Genomic DNA, 19,722 nt, shown 5'->3' on the forward strand with positions numbered 1-19,722 from the left:
AAGCCGAAAGGTCAAAAATGTGTATCCGTGCTTAAGGCGAATACTTGATCCCTAACCATTTTCAGACAAAAATGGCCCCAATTCTTCTCCATATTTGTTTTATTTCAACCATAGTGCCAAATGCTTCAAATTTAAGCCTAGCTGGATTACTAATCAGGGCTTTATTATAAGCAGGTATGATAAGGAGGACTGTGCTAATTAAAACAAAACAAAACAAAACAAACAACAACCAACACCAGGGGAAAACAACAAAGCTTTATATTGAAATTATAATGTAATTATAATGTTGAGTTGCTTACATTTTAAATTGGGATAATATTTTTGTGAAAACTTTTGAAAACCTATACTATTTGCGTGTGTGTTTATGGTATCATATGCTCTGGATTTTCAATTTTACTGATTAGGATTTTATAAAACGGCAGTACAGAATCCACAAACTGGCAAAATACAATTGGTAGTTATACCAGTTTCCACTAACTGACATTATCCTATTTTACTGCAGACACATCAACATAAATGGAATTAGTGGAAACAATTGTAGTGCTTAAGTTAATAGATGCAAAGCAAACAATCATCCTTTTTGATTTTATTATTAAAATGTTTTTAAAAATCACCTGAGATATACACACTGCTCAAATCAACATAACTTAAATGAATAAACTGCAGAAAACCTCAATCTTTACAAGAAGATCTGATCTCCAAAAGTTAATTCTGTTCATCTGGACGTAGTTTTTTGTGGGAGAAAGGTTTCGTCACTCATCCAAGTGACTTCTTCAGTCTCAGCTGACTGCAGGTTTCCCTGATCTTATAAACAGTACATTTGCATAATGACTGAAACCAGCCCACTGAAGGAACAATGGGCTGGGAGGTCAGTTCCTTAATCTTAATTATGCCAATTCTCATGACCATTGATCAACAACCACTGACCAAAACCCACTGATCAAAGACAACTGATCAATGGCCATGAGTATCGTTCACAGAGAGTTGGGGAATGGCTGCAATCACAGCATTGTAAGATGGCGAAAGATATACAGAGTATCAGAGATGGTCTTTCCCTTTTCACGTAAATGGCCTCCTTGACTCCGCGCTCAAACCAGTGTTCCTCCCTGTCCAGGATGTGTACATCCTCATCATTGAAAGAGTGTCCACTGGCCTGTAGGTGTAAATAGACTGCAGAATCCTGGCCTGACGAGGTAGTTCTTCTGTGTTGTGCCATCCGCTTCGCCAGAGGTTGTTTGATTTCCCCGATGTATAAATCCTGGCAATCCTCCTGGCACTTAACAGCGTACACTATGTTACTCTGTTTGTGTTGGGGGACCCGATCCTTGGGGTGGACCAATTTTTGGCGCAGCGTGTTTTGGGGTTTAAAAGCCACAGAGACCTGGTGTTTAGAAAATTCATGAGAATGTCATGAGGATTTGCATAATTAAGATTAAAGAACTGACCTCCCAGCCCATTGTTACTTCAGTGGGCTGGTTTCAGTCATTATGCAAATGTACTGTTTATAAGATTGGGGAAACCTGCAGTCAGCTGAGACTGAAGAAGCCACTTGGATGAGTGACGAAACCTTTCTCCCACAAAACGCTACGTCCAGATGAACAGAATCAACTTTTGTAGATTTACTTTCCTGGATGATTGAGAATGCATCAAGAAGAAGATCTGATCTGCAGCAGACCTCTGGAAGCAGGACACATGTAGTAAAACACCTTTGTTACTTTATTACAGCTGCCAGTTTTACCCATGTGGACACATTGCAATAGAATCAGGAAAAACCAACAGGAAAACACAAAAGTACTCAAAACACATATATCAGCATCATATAAAACATTTCACTAATGCTGTTTTACTCTAAATATATTCAGCATATATAAACTGCATGTCTGGGTGAGGTATAAGAATAATCCATAGAAGTTTAAGCCTAGGAAGGACAATACAATATCGCCGAGGTAAGAAAGGCTTTTTAATAAAATAAAAGTCAATCTGATTTTGTTTCTGTTAAACCAGGAACATGTCAGCTGTCTTTCTATTTATTAAAAATATTTTTGTGTCTAAGGCCAACTGTGACACAAGAGTCACAAGGCATCTCATTAAAATGAGGAAAGCTGAAGGTTGTAGAGCTGGACTCCTAGTGATGCTGTTTCCTCCTTTTATCCACCTGAAATGGACAATGAAGTGACAAAATGATACTCACAGAAGAAACACCAATAAACAAAAATGCACATTTACTGTTTAAAATCTACAGATTTTACCTCTTCTGAGCAGAACGCAAGTCTTCTTGCATTCATCTTCTGTTTCGTAACGGTTGCCATTTCCACCACAGCCTCCGTACCAGAACTGTGCACAAGCATTGGCCTGCTTGTCATAATACCAGCGTATGATATAGTCTCGGCAGGTGCCTTGGTCCAAGCTGAGGTCACAGCGGGGATCTAGACGAGGGAATGGTATGTGAGACACATGTTTACTAAAAAAAACATTTATGTGCTAGAAGAATAGACTTAGCCCTTTCCCGACAGAGCTAACGCTGATAGATTCAAGGTTTCTTAAAGTGTATAGTCAAAATTAGTTCTTGCAACAAGACATTGATACCAAGCTCATCAGCAAAGCTACAAAAAAAAAAAAAAGGCTAAAAAGAAAAGAACCAATGTCTTTTAATGGCCCAATGGAAATGAAGATCTTGACCCTCAACTGAAATGCTGTGACAGGACCTTAAAAGAGATGTGTACAAATGAATTTCTGCAAATTTAACATACTAAAGAAAAACTGTAACAGTTGGGCCAAAATTCCAAAATGATGTGAGAGACTAATAAAGTTATACAGAAAACAGCTGCTTTAAGTTATTGCTACTAAACTTTTACAAGTTAGACTGCAATACTGCACAGAGTCCCCTGAAATCTTCCCTTTTCACGACTCTACTTTGGAGAATTTCCATGTACTACAACCCCACACTGCTTACAACCTTTTTTTTTATTAACACAGTGTATTGATTTGCCTCAGCAGGTAATTTTCATTTAGTTTTTATGTTTTTCTTTCTGTGACATATCCAGTACAGGAGTGTGGTACTCACCTCCAGGCTGAACTGGAATCACCACAGGCTGTAACTGATTTGAGTTTGAGGAGGAACTTGAAGTCAGTGTTGATGAAGATATTCCAGATACAGATGATGATGAAGATGATACAACAGTTGTTTTGGACACAGAACTTTCTCTACCAGGTGATATAAATGTTGTTTTGTTGACTCTAGACAGATGCTTGTCACCCCGCACGTGAGCCCTTAAATCTAAATCTTCACCATCATCATCCTCTGTTACCTGTGTGAAACAGCAGCACAGTGTTTCAATATTGCAATAAATACATTTACTGTAAGTAACAAAGTATTATGTAATTAAAACAGTGAAGACGAGACCTGAACAGGAAGAGGATCGGCACTGATGGGCAGTGTGAAAGTGTCTCCACGGCCACGGCTGTTGGTGTGTCTATGGTTTTGGATTTCTTCTTCATAACTGTTCCCATATCCATTGTTTCCAAAAATGTAACCATTGTTGCCATAGCTATTATAGTTATTAGTAGTTGCTCCATTATTTCCACTAACACTAAGCCCATTGTTACCATTCCGGTGTCCATTGGTAATGTGATTGTAAATAAAGGCACCATTTTCATCTTCACAGAACTGGCTGACAAGTTTGGACTCCAGTGCTGTGGAAAAATGAAAGAAAAAGTGGGATTATTAGGCATTTTAAATCTCCTCACGATATTTAAAGTATCTGGCTTTGACTTTCACCTGTTAGCGTGTTGAAGTCATCAATGAGGTACACGTGTTCACTGTCTGGGTCTGAGGCTATAAGATTGAGTTCCTGTAAGAACTCAGCCTGGGTTGGATCAGAGGAATTGACAATTCCCAGGGCGTACATCTCAATGTTTGCAGCGTGAGCCTCCCGCACAGCTACATCAAGCTTGACAGGCTCTCGTTTGTCAGTTTGACCATCAGTGATGACGATGGCTACTTTTCTGACACCGGGGCGGGCGCTGAAGAAAGCCTCCTGAGTCGCCTTTCTAATTGCAGTGCCAGTGTAAGTGCCCTCTCCCATGTAAAGCATTTTTCTGATCGTCTGCTTGATGTCCTGCTTGCTGATGTAGCGAGCCAAGTTGAATTCTAAATGAACATCCAGACTGTAGAGGACCAGGCCAATTCTGGTGGCGTTGCGGCCAACTGTGGTCCGATCCACTAACCTTGTGACGAAATCTTTGATGATCTCAAAGTTCTCAGGCCCAACACTCTCTGAGCTGTCAATGACGAAGACAAGTTCCATTGGCCTTTCCTTGCACTTGATGCCACATCCTGAAAAGGTATAAAGTGCAGTTAGTACATGACTGCTTTATTGCACATGTGCAGTTTATGGGCAAAGGCAGACCATCAGCGGCTACTCATACTGGCACAATCTGCAATAACAATAAACCCTCTTAAACCTAGGAGTGTTGCTTCTGCAGCTGGTTGCTATGATGGCACCTGCAGTTCATCCAGTGGCCACTTGAGGCTGGCTCCATAACTGAGTCAGTCCCTACAGACTCAAATTTCAAAATAACCAACTTTACAACAAAAATATGCATGTTGACAGTCTGGTACAAACAGATTTTGGTCTTTAAAGCTAATTTTCCTCTTTTAGCTATTAAAATGATAAACAAGCTAGGGTCAGGCAACTTTATGACAAGTAGGTGTCGACTAGGCCACTAGCTAGTTCTTGCCTCAGCTAATACAAGTTCTCGTGGATTTGAAGTGTCAGTGGAATATTTTTATTCCAATTTATTCTGAAGATACCATGGCTAATTATAGTTTTTAATTTACTAAAACCCTGTTTAAGAAGTCTTCACTCCAGGTTTTGCGAGTGCAATTCTAGCATTTTCTGTTTTATCTCACTAGTGCATGTATACTGTATACAGATGATCTAATGCATTTGTTAAGCACTGCAGTCTTTACATGCACTTTGCTTACTAAACAGAATAGTATTAAGTACTTTAACCTGTCATCAAAACATTTTAATTTCTTGTTCAAAACATCCATAGATGTTTGACTAAGTTTAAACTAGAGGGGCACATACTGAGCACATCCTCCATCAGTGCCAATGTCAGTGCTCCGTGTTGCATTGTAAAGGCATTTAAAGTCTATGGTTTAGAATGCAGACATTCAAAAATACAGACAAACAAATGGCATAATCATATATTTTTTGGCTGCTGCTTTGGCAAACTAATAAAATACCAGCATGACAGTAATGAATTCAAAGCTCCTCTGCACACAGATTTAAAAGATTTAATTGCAGATTTTACTTTGCCACATTGTCTGTTTCTACACAATTGTTTATTAATCATTATTAAAATAGACAAGGCTCAATCTTACCACAGATTTCTTTGATCAGCTTAATAATTTCTTCTCTCTGAAAAATATGGAAAACATATGTCAGTGGAAAATGTTTTTACTTTTTTGAATGGCCCCAAAAAAATGTTGAATTACTGAACTTACAGTGAGGCTTGGTTCTCCCTTTTCTCCAGGCCTTCCCTGTAATTTGAAAAAGGATGAAAAACAACATTCACGTTTCAGTTTTGTGCTGTTAAAAACACATATATGAGTAATTTATTTACTCGTTGTTATTTTGGTCTATTTTACCATTTCACCAGGGACTCCAGGATCTCCCATGTCTCCTTTTGTACCCTTTATCCCCCTCTCACCCTGTAGTCCACGATCACCCTATCATAACAGAAGAATAAATTATCAGTCAGAGACCAAGTAATCCGACATCAATAAAATATTTGAAAGCAGCATGTAAATTCATCACTTTTTCTCCAGGAGGCCCATCTCCCCGAGGCCCTCTAGGCCCAGTCATGCCTTGCGATCCTGGCTCACCCTGAAATTAGACTGTGTTATTCACTGAATCATACAGAAGAGATCCAAACTCAAGAAAGGTCATAAATTATTTTTGTGTTTATCCTGCGGCCGGTTTGCCAGGCAGTTCACTTGTGAAACATGTCAGCACCAATAAAATGCCGCTTCACTCTTTCATATACAAAAATGAATGAATGAATATACAAAACATATAAAAAACTTACCTTTGGACCTTGAATACCTTCTCCTTGAGGTCCAGTTGGGCCTGGAGGACCTGGCCTTCCAACATTGCCCTTAACACATAGAATTTCAAGTATATTAGTGAATCCATATTCTACACAAAGCAGCACATACATTAAATATGTTCAAAATACAACTTTCAATATTATAATTTGTCAACATTAGAATTAGCATGTAGAATTAAAAACAATTAGATCAAACTGTAATCGCTCTTACTAGTGGTCCCTGTAAGCCTTCTCCTGGCGGACCAGGCAAACCTGGCAATCCTCTAAACCCAATGTCTCCCTGAAAAAGACATGATAGTATAAAACAGGCATCCTTATACATATCAAACCCACCTCCCAAAAAACAGCGATGCAAAAACTATAATAACAGACTAACTAGATTATCCCAGAATCACGTAGCATGTAGGTACAAACCTTAGGTCCAGGAAATCCCACTCCTTCTGGGCCGGGCTCACCTGGTAGTCCTGGCTGGCCTGGAGCACCCTGGATAAAGTACAGAGATTATTCCAGTTTTAGCAACCTTGCACAACATTAACTAATTACAGAGTTGCAGGAAAAACATTTAGAAATTTGTCATGTCTTGGCAGTTGATACTAACCATAGGGCCAGGGATGCCTTGGCCTTTTGGGCCAGCAGGACCTGGTAAACCTGGATAGCCGCGATCACCCTGGTACAACAAATTCAACAATGAGGCCCAAACCTTTGTGTTTTAATCAGTGCGTCTAATAAATTAGGACTGCATTTACCTTTGGACCAGGTAGTCCATGGCCTGTTTCTCCAATAGGACCAGGTGGGCCAGCGGGACCAATATCACCCTGAACGCGAGACAGTTAAGTCTGACTACAGCAACAGTTTTTTTGATGCATTATGTTGCATCAGACTACACTGGTGGATGCTTACCTAGATCAGTGTAAAGAGAAAATTTATTTACCTTTGCACCTGCTATGGACCGTCCCTGTTGCCCTGGCATGCCCTGCTGGCCTGGTATCCCGCGTTCGCCCTGGAAGGAAGTTGTTGAGGAACTTAAGATCCTATTCACACTTGTCTTTATTTTAACAACAAGTGTGCTGCCAACAACTGGTAGAAGACTCATTTTTTTGGCTTCGTTCAAAGTTTGGGTTAATGTGTATACACTATCACGGACGCTTTGTACCACAGTAAGATATTATCATCATGTTCTGTGAAATTCTTACTTTTGGTCCAGATGGTCCTGAGACCCCAGGAGGTCCATGTAACCCACGGATGCCCCTAACACCCTGGTCACCCTGGGAGTGAATACCAAATATATTTTGTGAGTAGCATTAAGAAAACTGTGGGATACACAAGACTACTGAATTATAAACATACCTTCTCGCCTTGAGTGCCAACTCCTTGTGGCCCCTCAGAACCTCTTAAACCAGGCAAACCAGGCTCACCCTAAAAGAACGAATGGGTTTATTCAATAAATAATAAGACTTTTTTTCATAACCATTGTTAAAATGATCAGTCAGATACTGCTTTACCTTCTGCCCTGGAGCTCCATCTTCTCCTGGCAGACCAGGCAGGCCACTCACTCCTGCCGCTCCAGGTTCTCCCTGTAACAGCAGAATGTTTTCACATCCAGCTTTTGCTGTATTCAGTACTGTTTTATGCTGCTAGACCAGGATTAGCCTGACACACTTTGTTCAGGAAATGTCTTATCTTACCTTTGGCCCAGGTTCACCAACACCTGTCTCTCCTGGAGCTCCATGCTCTCCTGGTAAACCTTGGTCTCCCTTTGAAGAGAAGTCATATTCTAGTCATATCCTACCACGTTTAATTAAACTTAAATCTGAAAACTTAATATTTCAGATTTAATAATAATTCTAAATTTGAAATATTTTACCTTTTATTTTATTCATTTGTAGTAGTTTTAATTTTCTGCTGTCTCTGTTTGATAACTATGGCAAGCAGCTAAATTATTTTGTCCTGATATAACAGGACAGGGTAAAGTTAGTTCTAGACTGACCGGGAATCAAGTTCTTATCTTGTCTGCGTGACTAAAGTAAACAAGTAAACCCGAATAATCTGAATATGCATCTTAAGGGTTTTTTAACAAACCTTGGGCCCAGGTAGACCTTCTCCTGGAAGACCTCTGACTCCTGGAGGGCCTCTTGGTCCTTCATTTCCCTGTACAATAATAATAATGATTCTAGGGTTATTTTAATGTGTGGTGCTACTGCATTCCAATTCCTCAGCATATGTGTCAGAACAAATAAAGGCAATCAAATAGCATTTAGATAAAGATGTCGCCCTGACCTTTTCTCCCTGTATGCCCACTGCTATTGGTCCAGTTGGCCCTGGCAATCCTGGTTGGCCCAGTTCTCCCTGGGAATAAACCATCATAATCATAAATACTTACTGTTAACATTCATGTGTTCACCCAGTGTTAGCTGTAGAAGAGAGGGTGAATGGATCCCTTTCCTCTTTTGTGATCCCTGAGATTTTTTTGTGCACTTTGCATTAAATTTGTGTCCTTTTGGTTTCCCTTTCATTAATAAAGATTTAAAGTTGATTTTGATTTCAGGGAATCACTATTGTTGCACAAAAGTATGCAGGCCCAGTCTCAGCCTCCCGGTGGGTTTTAGTTTGTTCCTGAAAATGCTAGAATTAGTATTATAGTGTATAGGAAACTCATATCGTGAGAAAGACTGTAAAGATCAACAGCAATGCAAACAAAAACTCATTTTTATTTTATAGATTACACTTCATCATATCCTGTACACACATACAGAATATGGTTATGTACAGTAAGTTCCCAGACTCATTTTATCTTCATATACTGTATTTTCACATTTGTTGTGTTTATCAACCTTTTTTCAGGTTAATAAATGTTTAACTCACAAGCAGCCAATGAAAGATTGTGTTATAGCTACCTAACTGTATAGTATATAGTGCAGCCCTGCTGTATGCACTACCGTTAACATTCCCACAGTAACCAGATGTTTAATCTAACGCACTCCTGTATTTTGCCTCACTCAGTCACAACATTTTTATAATTGTAGCCTAAAGGACTTCTAGAGTTTCCCCTTGTGGATTTCATTAGAGCCTTTGTTGTGAACAGTCTTTGTTGTTGCACTGAATTTTCTTAATTAACTTCATTTACAACCCACCTTTTCTCCTTTGATGCCTACACCCTGCTGTCCCCACGGTCCCCTGGGCCCTGGCAGCCCTCGATCCCCCTGTAGACCAAAGTCAGGTTAATTCCATTAGTCAAGATTGGGTCACAGCCAAATCCCACTGTTTCAGTAAAGCATGGCAGGAGGGCATGTTTGCTCCTGTTGCTGAGTGATTCACAATGATCCCATGACCCAGGAATGACATATTTTTGTTTGTTTGTCTTTCTGACAATTTTTGAGTGTACAATACTTTTATCTAAACTAGTGTTTGTTCATTTAAAAAATCTGAATGGAGAGGAGGTTTTTTCTCAATAGGATGGTATAGTAAAAAGTATAATCACCAGAAAGTCTGAAAGCGATTAAAACTGCTTGAGGACATTTCAGTGTTAATTCCCTCAACAAATAAAACTGCTTTTAGAATTCTTTACACAGAAACTTCAACAACTTTATAAAGAGAGTGTTGCTAACATTATTTTAGGTTTTTACTCTTACTCGGTTATTATACTGTTTTTACTTCGCTGTGGTTAGGTTGTTTTCTTTGCTGCTACACAGTAAGACCTGCTGTCATTAGTATTAACATGTCTTGCTAAGCCCTTGGTTGAATCCCAGCTATCTCTATTTGAATGAGACGTCTGCTGTGTGTTTTTAAATGCAGCATGTGGCAGCATGGGGAAAACATAGTTTTTAGGCTTAACAACAGAGTGTGTATACACGCTTGAGTGAACGCCTGTATTGTGAGTCAGTGAGCTGGAACAGAGGCTGATTTTGACAGATGTGTATCAACTAGTTACCTGAGACTGAATCATACACTCTTTGTTTCTTTTAGTAATGCTCGCTGAGGAGCTTATTTAATCACAATTTATGTCTTTGTAACCTTCAGATACAGCAAATGATTCATGGAATATTTACTGTAATAGATTTTGAAGTTGGTAATGATGAAAGTAGTTAGTTTAAAGATCATTATAATGAAGGCAGATTATCTGCAGCACTCATTTTGTCTAGTAGTGTGAGATCAGAGGTGTGTTTTCAGTGTCGTGATATAGAGGTGAAGCACTCTCAGATTAGTTCAGATCAATATTTTGCCATATTTCTTATGGTTTCAAAATAGTGTTTTCCTCCTCTATTTGCAAGATTATGCAAAACTACCAGTGTCACATTTATCAAAAATTGGGGAGAAGTGGAGCATGGCTGAAGAAAGAACCTATTAAAATGGGCTTTGGTTCAGGTTTGTTTTTCCTCCAAAATCTGCGATTAATAAATTATATCTTATCTTAAATGCAATGTAGGACATTTGCCTTGGTGGAGGATACACTAATAATGTTTAATATTTTTTCAAAAATATCATTTGTCTTTCACTCGCCTGCCTTTTAAACACAACCCCAAATTTTTTATTCTCTAATGATAGATTTAAAGAAATACCTTTGGCCCAGGAAACCCTTCACCTTGGGGTCCTTTTCCCCCTTGAACACCTTGTGGTCCTTGCGCCCCCTGTAAAGATAATCAGCGTACAATATAGCTAGCTGTAAGTCAAAATACAGACTTTCTTCAAAGAGCAGATCTCCCACTAACACCAACACTGACTTCACAGCTATAAAACTGTAGCACAGACTCTGATGCTTCTGAACTTACAGGAAGGCCGGGTTCACCCACTCCTGGAGGACCATGAGGACCTGGTCTGCCCTGGAATCCCATGTCACCCTGAAGAGAAATATTAGTGCAAATTAGTCACCCAAACACAATCACGACGATCAATATTCAGAGGAAAGTTCATAACATGACTTGCTTTTGGTCCAGGAAGCCCAATACCAGTCTCCCCTTGAATTCCTGGAGGGCCGGATGGGCCCCGTTCACCCTGTATTCACAAACATATTATTTAAACAACTGTATGTTGGACTTGCAAGCATTAGCATATAGACGTACTGAACGACAATGTTTATATCTCTCATCGTTTGTTACCACTTAATTTAAACCTTTAGTAGCTTGGTTTCATTGTATGAAAAAGATGGAAAAAGGACTGAAATGTTTTATTTTTTCCTGTGTATAAGGTTAAGAAGGCCCAAAGGTCATTACTACATCAAAGGTGAATCTCAAAGTTGGGGTAATGGTAGCTGTTATCTAAAGATAAGAAGAATAAGCTCAAAATCATGTAATCACTTAGACTGTTTAATAAAGTCTCTGTCTACAGTTTTAATCTGAACTGATACAAGGAATTAATACAAAGACTTGTCTTACAGCTACTCGACTTGCTTGTGTGCTTGCACAAATTGCATAGGGACCACCAAGACTCCTTGTAATCTTTCCAAATGCATACAGGTCCTCACATGGTGAGACACTGAGCATACACAGACTTTCCATGTGTGTTATTAAGTGCAAGCCTTGTTGGAAAAGCTGAAGATGGTGTGGGCACCCCATAATCTGTATTTAGACACAGGATATGGGCCATTGGGAGAGCCTAGAGTGAGACTTTTTCATTATGTTTTTTTCCCTGAGCTCCTGAATGGAAGTAATGATGGGGAAGACATTGGCTCATTGCCAAGTCTTCACGCAGGGGTCTATTAGAAGACAACCGGTTTCTGTGTTATAGAGTTATTACCGAGGTAGAAAAACTCTAACCTCTTGTTTATACTCAACATAAGAGGAAATGCAAAGGTCACAGCAGATGTGCATGGTAGGATAAGTAAAAGTTGTCAGAAAGTGGCAGACCTGCTTTCCCTGGGGGCCCTCAGGTCCCCTGTCTCCATGCGGTCCTGGTAAACCCTGGATAAGAACAGCATACGGTGACTGATCATCACTTGAAATATCACAATATTGTGGGTGTGCAGTTCAAATGTTGACACAAACATTTGAACTGTTTAGTAAATGGAGCAAAAAACAGCATTACTAAATGCTAATTGCTAAAGTGCATAACAAAACAAATTCAAAGGTAATAATCCAAAAGAATGCAGGACATGAAATGGTTAAGCACCAGAAAAAAGAAACTGACAGGATTTCAAATGAAGCTTATGTGTAAGTTTAATAAGGAAAATCTGTAATCACTCATCTGCCTGCTTCCCTGTCCCTATCTCTGCTGAACCTGGTCACTCACAGCTCTATCCAAATCTCCATCTTCATCTTCGCCGGCACCAGTGTCTAGACTCCAGGAGATCCTGTCTTTATTCCTATCACTGCAGGCATTCTGTTACGATGGGTTATCATTAACTAATTGCCAAATAGCTCAACTAAATGCTATATTTCAACAAATCATCTTCAATAATTCCTAATGGTCTATCCTTTTTAAAACACACAAAGCATCATTTACAAAACAAGACACAAGTGAAACAAAGCTCAGGTGTGAAAAATCAACCACACCACAAACCTGTGATGCCAGATGATCACAGGGAAACAAAAGCAGCAAGTACAAACAAAACAACACAAAAAAATGATGCTTCATGATAAAATTAGGGGAAGAAAACAAACAGGTGACACTAAGGCATGAAGGCTACTACTGAACAAGATGACAAAGACAGGAGAAAATATGAGTTGCAACTAAAAACTGATGAAAAACAGTGATGAAGACAGTACCCACTGATTCTGAGGTATAACACTTTGCTGCTCTGTTTTGTCTGCTTATTAAGTTGCTTATTAAATTTATGTTAAGACACATGAATTCATACTAACCTGCAGGCCTCGGGGTCCTCTTTCTCCTATTGACCCCTCAGGACCCTGAAACACATTAAACAACCATAGGAAACAGACCATAAACCCAATTACCATATACACAATTAGTAAAATCCATTAAATTGAAAATGTTAGTTAATGTTAGAATGTTTAATACCAAGAGCAATGTCATACCCTGTCTCCTTTGATTCCTGGAGTGCCACATTCACCCCTCTCACCCTGCGCAGAAATTACAAAAACAGTTCAGGCTTCAATTCGCTCCAAAACATCCCACCACTGTTACTAATCTAAATTTCATACCTTATCTCCTCTGTAACCTGGTTTTCCCTGCAAATAAACATGATTGAGACGCCATGTGTGAACAAGTTTCAGAAACAATGACGATGCTGATCACAAATAGTGTCATTTACCTCTGGACCCTCTCGCCCGGGTACTCCACTTAATCCTGCTTCACCCTTAGGTGGGATTAGAAACAGGTTTAGAAACAAAAATGGATACTTGTACATTATTAGTGTGTTAAAGCAATTCAGATAATAATTCTGAAATAATTTAGAAAGACCTCATAGTCACTATACTTAATGGAAGCCAGTAAATAAAAGTTAAGATTAAGAAAGACAACACAGACATTTCATAGTTACAATGTAAATCAATACTAGCATGTAAAGCAATGTTGGAGAGATGTAAATGTAGTTCTTAAACATTTTAATTACAAAGTAGCTCTTAATTACAAGACGTAAACATGGGTTGAAAGCTCTGCAAGCATTTATAGTCATGGAAAAAATGTCTGCTATTATACAAAATGCATGTTTATCATCATAGGCACTAAAGTTACCCTTATGAACCTAATTTCTTACCTGCTGTCACCAGTATATTAGAGGTAAGGAAGAGCAACAACAGATTGTTATTCACATATTTTTAAATACAAGGTAATATGAATATGAGGAAAATAAAATCGGACCTAATATTGAACCTTGTGGTACTCCACTGGACACAAGCGAAGAAGTGAATTAAAAGCACGAGTTTTGTAAGTTCAGGGAAGCCTAACGTCTTTTTGCAAAAGACGGAAGTATTAAGTATCTCATGAATATTTCTGCAAGCTAAGAGCTTAACATTCAGAGCAGTCCACATATCTATCAAAGGGCACACACCTTTTGCCCTTTAGGCCCCGGGGCTCCATCATCACCAGGGCGACCTTTCTTTCCCTGGAAAATGCAACAAAATCAAGATAGAGATTTGATAATTTGTTTTGTAAATTTTGCATTCTTGTTGCTGTGCACAAAATGACTTCAGCAGATAACACTATGACCTTTAACCTCAACCAAGTTGTTGCCGAGTAACCGTGTGGAAAAAGGTCAGGGACCTTTCTGACAGATCTGTATGATCGCTGAAAATATGAAACATGAAACATCTTGTCCACATGGCCATAGGTCATTGTTTTGAGCTGCACCTGGATAGTGTGTGTCAGTTATTATTCATCAGAAATCCCTAGTTTGTGGTAATTTTACCAATAAGAGCAATTATGAGAACCTCTTAGTCTGAGTGTAAGAATGTGAAGAATCTCTCTGTGGTGAAAGCACCTGGTCTCACAGTAGTTGTCAGTCAGTAATATGACTGTCTGCCGATAACTTGACCACGTTATCTGAGCAGGAGAAGGGCTTAAACTAAAGTTGTTATGAGTAAAATATGTGAGTATGTGTGTAGAACAGCTCAGATCATCTTGTGTAAGTATTCTTCTATCCTCGTCCCATTGACCATGGCAAGATTAGTGAGATTTACTATGGCCAAAGAATCAGTTTTACAGGAAGCTCTAAATATGATGCTTCTGTCTTCCATGGGTCACATCCGATGTCACATTAGTATAATAACTAGATGAGGGTAAGTAAATATATTTCTCTTCAAATAGAAGATGAAAGTCTCTGGTCCTTTTTCATTAATCTTCTTTAAGATGGTGGGATTGAACCACCCATCCTCTTTGTTTGTGCAAATGCCTCTAAGCTGCATTTAAAAAGCAAGCAATTATCCCGTCTGAACAAAAACGACACAGCAATCATAACTAAAATATCAGGTTCATATAAAATGTTTCTGAAATCCTTCTCACCGATGAGTGGTGTATTTTCATACTTACTGCAGGCCCACTGGGTCCTCTCTCTCCTTTGTCACAAGCACATCTCTGAGCCACTGGGCACTTCAAAGAGCAGAGATACGATTATTAAACTGTGATAAAAGCCATTTTTTAACAGTCAATTAAATTAAATAATTTAGCTACTTAATGACATTTTATTGAATATCAAATATCTACAGTTCGTGTGAGTTAATATTTGTAACTTGTACTTACATCTTCATCAGCTAAGCCAATCTGCAAAGAAAATAGAAATGGACTTGTTGTCAGTTGTACAAACATACTTCAGACACTTATTAGGTTTCTTCTGTTATTGCCAAGATGTGTTGTCTTGATTCAGCATAACTTACGTGTCTACATGCATTGGTTTTGATAAAAATTTAGGAAATAATGAGATTTTGGTATACAAATCTTAACTTTGCATTATCTATTAACTTTTAAAGTCCTTTAAAATGATGAGTTACAATGAGTGAATGAGTGTGTGTAATAAATAAAGTGGTCAGATGCAATGGAAATGGATATATGCACACCATGTATTATTCCACAGGAAATCTAACCGCCTTAACCCAATTATTAATTTTAATTGTTAAGGCAGTTTAATATCAACAGTAATACAATTAGAGATTACCAGACGGAAAAGAAAATCCTGGGGGCTTTTCCTTTGTGTGTCTTTTTAAAGGTTCGGGAGAAAGGCATAAATCCATAACGGACATGAACATCTTTCATTTGTTTTTTCCACAGCACTGTCATCACTTCATCTCTATAAGATTTCATGAAGCTTGCATATCAATGTACCAACTCCCATTCAAAGCAAATACATCACTTTTCTTTTTTGTTTTGTCTACTGAGAGATGAGCTTTAATGCTAAATACTCACAATTTCAGTGGAGATTTTTTCGACTATGTTATTATCCTGTAAATTACGGAGAAAGACAGAAGCAGGGGAGCTGGCAAGGAGGCGGAGATTAGCAACATTGGCCGGCTCATTGGCTGCTCGGGTGATGCCCAAAGTGAAGAACTTGATGCCCTGGTTTTTGGCTTCAGCAACAGCAGAGAAAATGTCAGGGTTCCTTGGGTGGGAAACACCATCTGTAAGCAGCACTGCTACTTTGATGCTGTGGGGGCTGGATTCTTCCAGGTAAATCTTGGTCATGTTGGTGATGGCGTACGTGGTGTAGGTGCCATGCCCAATGTAGACTATTGGGGCTATTTGGGTCTTGAAATTCTCTGCTCCTCTCCAATCTCTGAAGGTCTGCTCTGTGATAACGTGGCTGCTGTACTGCAGCAGAGCAACTCTCAAACTCAAGCTGCGTCCAGTCTGCAGCCGGACACCTCGGAGTCTGTCCACCATGTTCATGGCAAACTGCTTTTCATCCTCATGATTGTCTTTTGCACTCTCAGAGCTGTCCAACAGGAAGGCAAGTTCCAGGCTACAGTCTTCATCAAGGATGGCTGTGACCACACAGAACAAGTTATCTGATTAACTGATTGACTGCATCTCAATCAATTTGATGAGAAAATGCTGCAATTTTTGTAACAAATCCAAAAATTTATATTGAGAAGATGTAAAAAGTTTTGCAAAATCAGTTGGGGTTATGAATTTGTGTTTCTTATTTTGTTGAAATATACTGCTTAAGTTTTGAGAATGAAGAAATATTAATGCATCACTTTAAAAACTGTCTTCTTTATTCATTTATTTCTTACCTTGATCATTGTAGATATTTGCAGCAAGAGGTTTGGCTCCAGAATTCTTGATGGTTTTCCTCGCTTGGTAAAAGTCTTGGGCCCATATGCTGGAGAGTGCTGTGGCCAGCAGCAGTGGTGTAAGAAACATCCTTGCCCCTTAGAGAATACAGCAACGACAAATTAAAGTCAAAATTACACTGTACAAAAGAGGTCTTCACATCAAATCAGAGTGTAGCAGGTTGTTTTTTGGAGAAATCAAACTCTTAAATGTGACATTTAGAAAGGTAGTAGATCTTTAAAAGTATTAAGAGACTTTCTTCACATTGACTTACAAGCCAGCTTCCTGTGCAATTGCTGCAGTCAGTCCTGTTTTCGGAGTCGTGAAAAATGCAGAATTAAAAAAGGCAGCAGGGTGGGCAGAGGACCAGCAGAGGACAACTAGCACCGTGGGTTGCACTTCATTGATTGTGAAGCAGCAGTAGCGTCAGTTCTGCTGGGAGAAGAGACTAAGAGACCCTCAGACATTCACTCCTCCTTTATAAGGAGGCACCGACAGACCAGATCCAATGGAGCAAGGCCAACACTCCTGCGCTTGCCTGAGGCAAAGAGATCGCTGAGATATGTTTGAAAGAGTGAAGCAATGTAGTGCATGTTTGGTGAACTTGGTATTTTAATGACTACAAATTGAACTACAGAATAACACAGAATTATATTCATCATGTTAAGTAATGGATTGAAATCATTATAGTTACAGAGTTTAATTAGCTGCATTTAGATTCTTCTATAATCATTAATGTCATTAAACTCACTATAGTTAAATAGCGTTATGTTAGATGCTTAATTCTTTGTATTTGCTGTGAGCTCGTAAAATTGGAATGGTTTTAGTGATGTTTTTGTAATTAAATTCCATAAGGGTGTGGGAGGTTCAAAATTTAAAGGCTCTAAAGCCAAATTCCTTGTCACCTTCGGTCTCACTGGGGCTTTGGAATGACCATAACAGTGCTGCCTGTGGAAAAATGGGTTAAAAGGTCCAAGATTTATGTTCGCTTAAATGCCAAGCAATGAAAACCAGTGAAGAGGTGCAAAAAGGTGGCAATCAAATAGAATTTTGATCCAAGTATTCTCCACAAAGAAAGATAGAAAGATTCTGCTTAACTCTGCTTTTATTTGTTTTTAAATGTTTGTCCAATGCTGCCCCTGTGTACCTCTCTGAGCTTCTTCATCCATACATACCTTCCCGGTCCCTCAGGTCGGGAGACCAGCTCCTCCTGAGCGTGCCCAGGACTAATCGTAAGCTCAGAGGGGATCGGGCATTTGCTGTGGCAGCACCAAAATTGTGGAATGAGTTGCCTTTACATGTTAGACAGGCACCTTCCTTATCTGTTTTTAAATCACGTCTTAAAACATATTTATTTACCTTGGCTTTTAGCACAGCAGGACTTGTTGATGTCTCTTAATATGTTTCTTATTAATTATATTATTTTTAATTTTAAGATATTTTATATGTAATTTAAACTGTTTCCTCTCTGTTTTATATTTGTAGCACTTTGGTCAACATTGTTGGATGTAAAGTGCGTTATAAATAAAGATGCTATGCTATGCTATTCAGAAGCTTCAAATAAAGCTTAAAACCTCCAAGTGAGTGACAGGCACTTCAATTTTCAGAAAATAAATAAAAGGAAACTGCAGGTGGTATTTCACCTTCCAGACCATGAAATATGACCTTATGATATTGCAGAAGCAGAGGTGACCTTTCATTGTGCTCCTGGTGTGGTTTAGAGATGAGGACGGTTCTTGAGGATTCACAGAGCATTCTGCCTGCTGTGCTTAAAGTGAAGAGGCTCTGTATTACAGACCTGCAGGCTAGGAGTAATTAGAGGAGACTTTCTGACACAAAGGAATGCAACACTGAATGATGGTTTGGAAAAAAACACACACACTGCATCTTTGGATTATGACAAAGGACAGCCTATCAGTATACTTCGTATGTAGGGTGTATGACTGTAAAGTTCAGGTGTGGTCAAAATGGATTACAAAGAATTCGGTCGATATTTCTGATCTGCAACTGCTTATCCAATGAATGTCACCAAATGGCCTGGCGAGAAAGGAAGGGTGCACCCTGGATATGTTTGCCTGTCTGTTATAGGGCTCACTGAGAAAGACAACTATTCACTTTCATATTCACATGTACCACCAATGTAAAATCATCAGTTAACCTAAACTTGTTGACCAGATGTGCAAAGGAAGAGCACCCAAAGTCCAAATGGAAAGGTCCGAAACAAACCTTTTTTTTTTACCAGAACCAAATTTTTTTTTGCCATCCACGAGTCAAGATTTTCCCAGAGGTCTGAATTTTCTTGAGTAAATCTAAATTCCATCCATCTATCCATTCTCTGCCGCTTATTTTTTTTCAGGGTCGAAGGGGGGCTGGAGCCTATCCCAGCTGTCTTGTGGCGAGAGACAGGGTACACCCTGGAGAGGTCACCAGTCTGTCGCAGGGCTAATAAATTTAAAATTTAATTTCAAATAATTCCAAACTTTTGAACTTATAGATGGCATAAAAACTCCAACTTATTTTCATTGGCAGAAACAAGTTCCACATTTCGCAGCACTGTCATATGTTCAGTCTCGGCTGTTGGCTTCATAAAGCATCTCTGCATCACACAGTGTGTTTTTATAAGCTGTAAAATTAGTTATATGCATTACTACTACAGTATCTCTTTCAAAATACACTATCCCAACCTATGTATGCAAGCACAATCTGACCTGAAGAGTTGTAGGGGCCATCTTCGCCTTCATTTGATAGGCAAAGACAGACATTAAAGCCAGACATAAAGGCAGGGTGAGAAAGAATGACATGGAGGAAATCACCATGATCCCAAGCCGCTGCAGCTTTTCAGCATTCAGGTTATCCACTTAACCAAGTGAGCAACAGCAGTCCCCCAACAGATAAGATTTGAGGTGTTCCTTCGTACTCATCTCATCATGAATTTTCACAAAATGCTGA

At 39.1% G+C, this 19,722-nt stretch overlaps 1 protein-coding gene across 3 annotated transcripts; it reads right to left on the reverse strand.

Moving 5' to 3' along the window:
• Positions 1-127: 127 nt before the first annotated feature.
• LOC147311625 (uncharacterized) lies at positions 128-19,617 on the reverse strand. Of its 3 annotated transcripts, XR_015125540.1 has the most exons (38): positions 17,048-19,617; positions 16,734-16,871; positions 15,907-16,481; positions 15,247-15,267; positions 15,037-15,096; positions 14,060-14,113; positions 13,322-13,366; positions 13,212-13,238; positions 13,086-13,130; positions 12,912-12,956; positions 12,340-12,429; positions 11,958-12,011; positions 11,038-11,106; positions 10,884-10,952; positions 10,674-10,742; positions 9,249-9,317; positions 8,395-8,463; positions 8,197-8,265; positions 7,803-7,871; positions 7,620-7,691; positions 7,465-7,533; positions 7,311-7,382; positions 7,049-7,117; positions 6,864-6,932; positions 6,716-6,784; positions 6,532-6,600; positions 6,329-6,397; positions 6,097-6,165; positions 5,826-5,894; positions 5,657-5,737; positions 5,513-5,548; positions 5,390-5,426; positions 3,779-4,336; positions 3,404-3,693; positions 3,065-3,308; positions 2,250-2,426; positions 1,521-2,155; positions 128-1,381 (listed from the first exon to the last, which is right to left on the reverse strand). XR_015125540.1 is itself a non-coding variant. In XM_086267953.1 (37 exons), exons 2-37 carry the CDS (start codon positions 16,861-16,863, stop codon positions 2,148-2,150), a joined length of 3,756 nt encoding a protein of 1,251 aa, XP_086124079.1. In that variant the 5' UTR covers positions 16,864-16,871; positions 17,048-19,617; the 3' UTR covers positions 128-2,147. The 3 variants fall into 3 exon arrangements, 2 of the variants coding, with proteins under 2 accessions (XP_086124079.1, XP_086124080.1); XM_086267953.1 differs by having other exon boundaries at positions 128-2,155; XM_086267954.1 differs by lacking the exon at positions 12,340-12,429 and having other exon boundaries at positions 128-2,155.
• Positions 19,618-19,722: the final 105 nt, after the last annotated feature.

Source organism: Aulonocara sp. 'chitande type north' Nkhata Bay, linkage group LG16, assembly GCF_057382095.1.
Source record: "Aulonocara sp. 'chitande type north' Nkhata Bay isolate Kocher_YH1m ecotype deep benthic linkage group LG16, A_spYH_male_GT1.1, whole genome shotgun sequence".
Taxonomy (NCBI): Eukaryota; Metazoa; Chordata; class Actinopteri; order Cichliformes; family Cichlidae; genus Aulonocara; species Aulonocara sp. 'chitande type north' Nkhata Bay.

What these genes read in the sequence shown, in the direction of transcription:
- LOC147311625 (XM_086267953.1), bottom strand. Translation starts at nt 16,863, where the DNA reads ATGTTTCTTACACCACTGCTGCTGGCCACAGCACTCTCCAGCATATGG. An exon ending in ATGGAGATTTGGATAGAGCT is followed by an intron (nt 12,012 to 12,339) that starts GTGAGTGACCAG and finishes GTTCTTATCCAG; the next exon opens with GGTTTACCAGGACCGCATGG. An exon ending in CCGATCCTCTTCCTGTTCAG is followed by an intron (nt 3,309 to 3,403) that starts GTCTCGTCTTCA and finishes TGTTTCACACAG; the next exon opens with GTAACAGAGGATGATGATGG.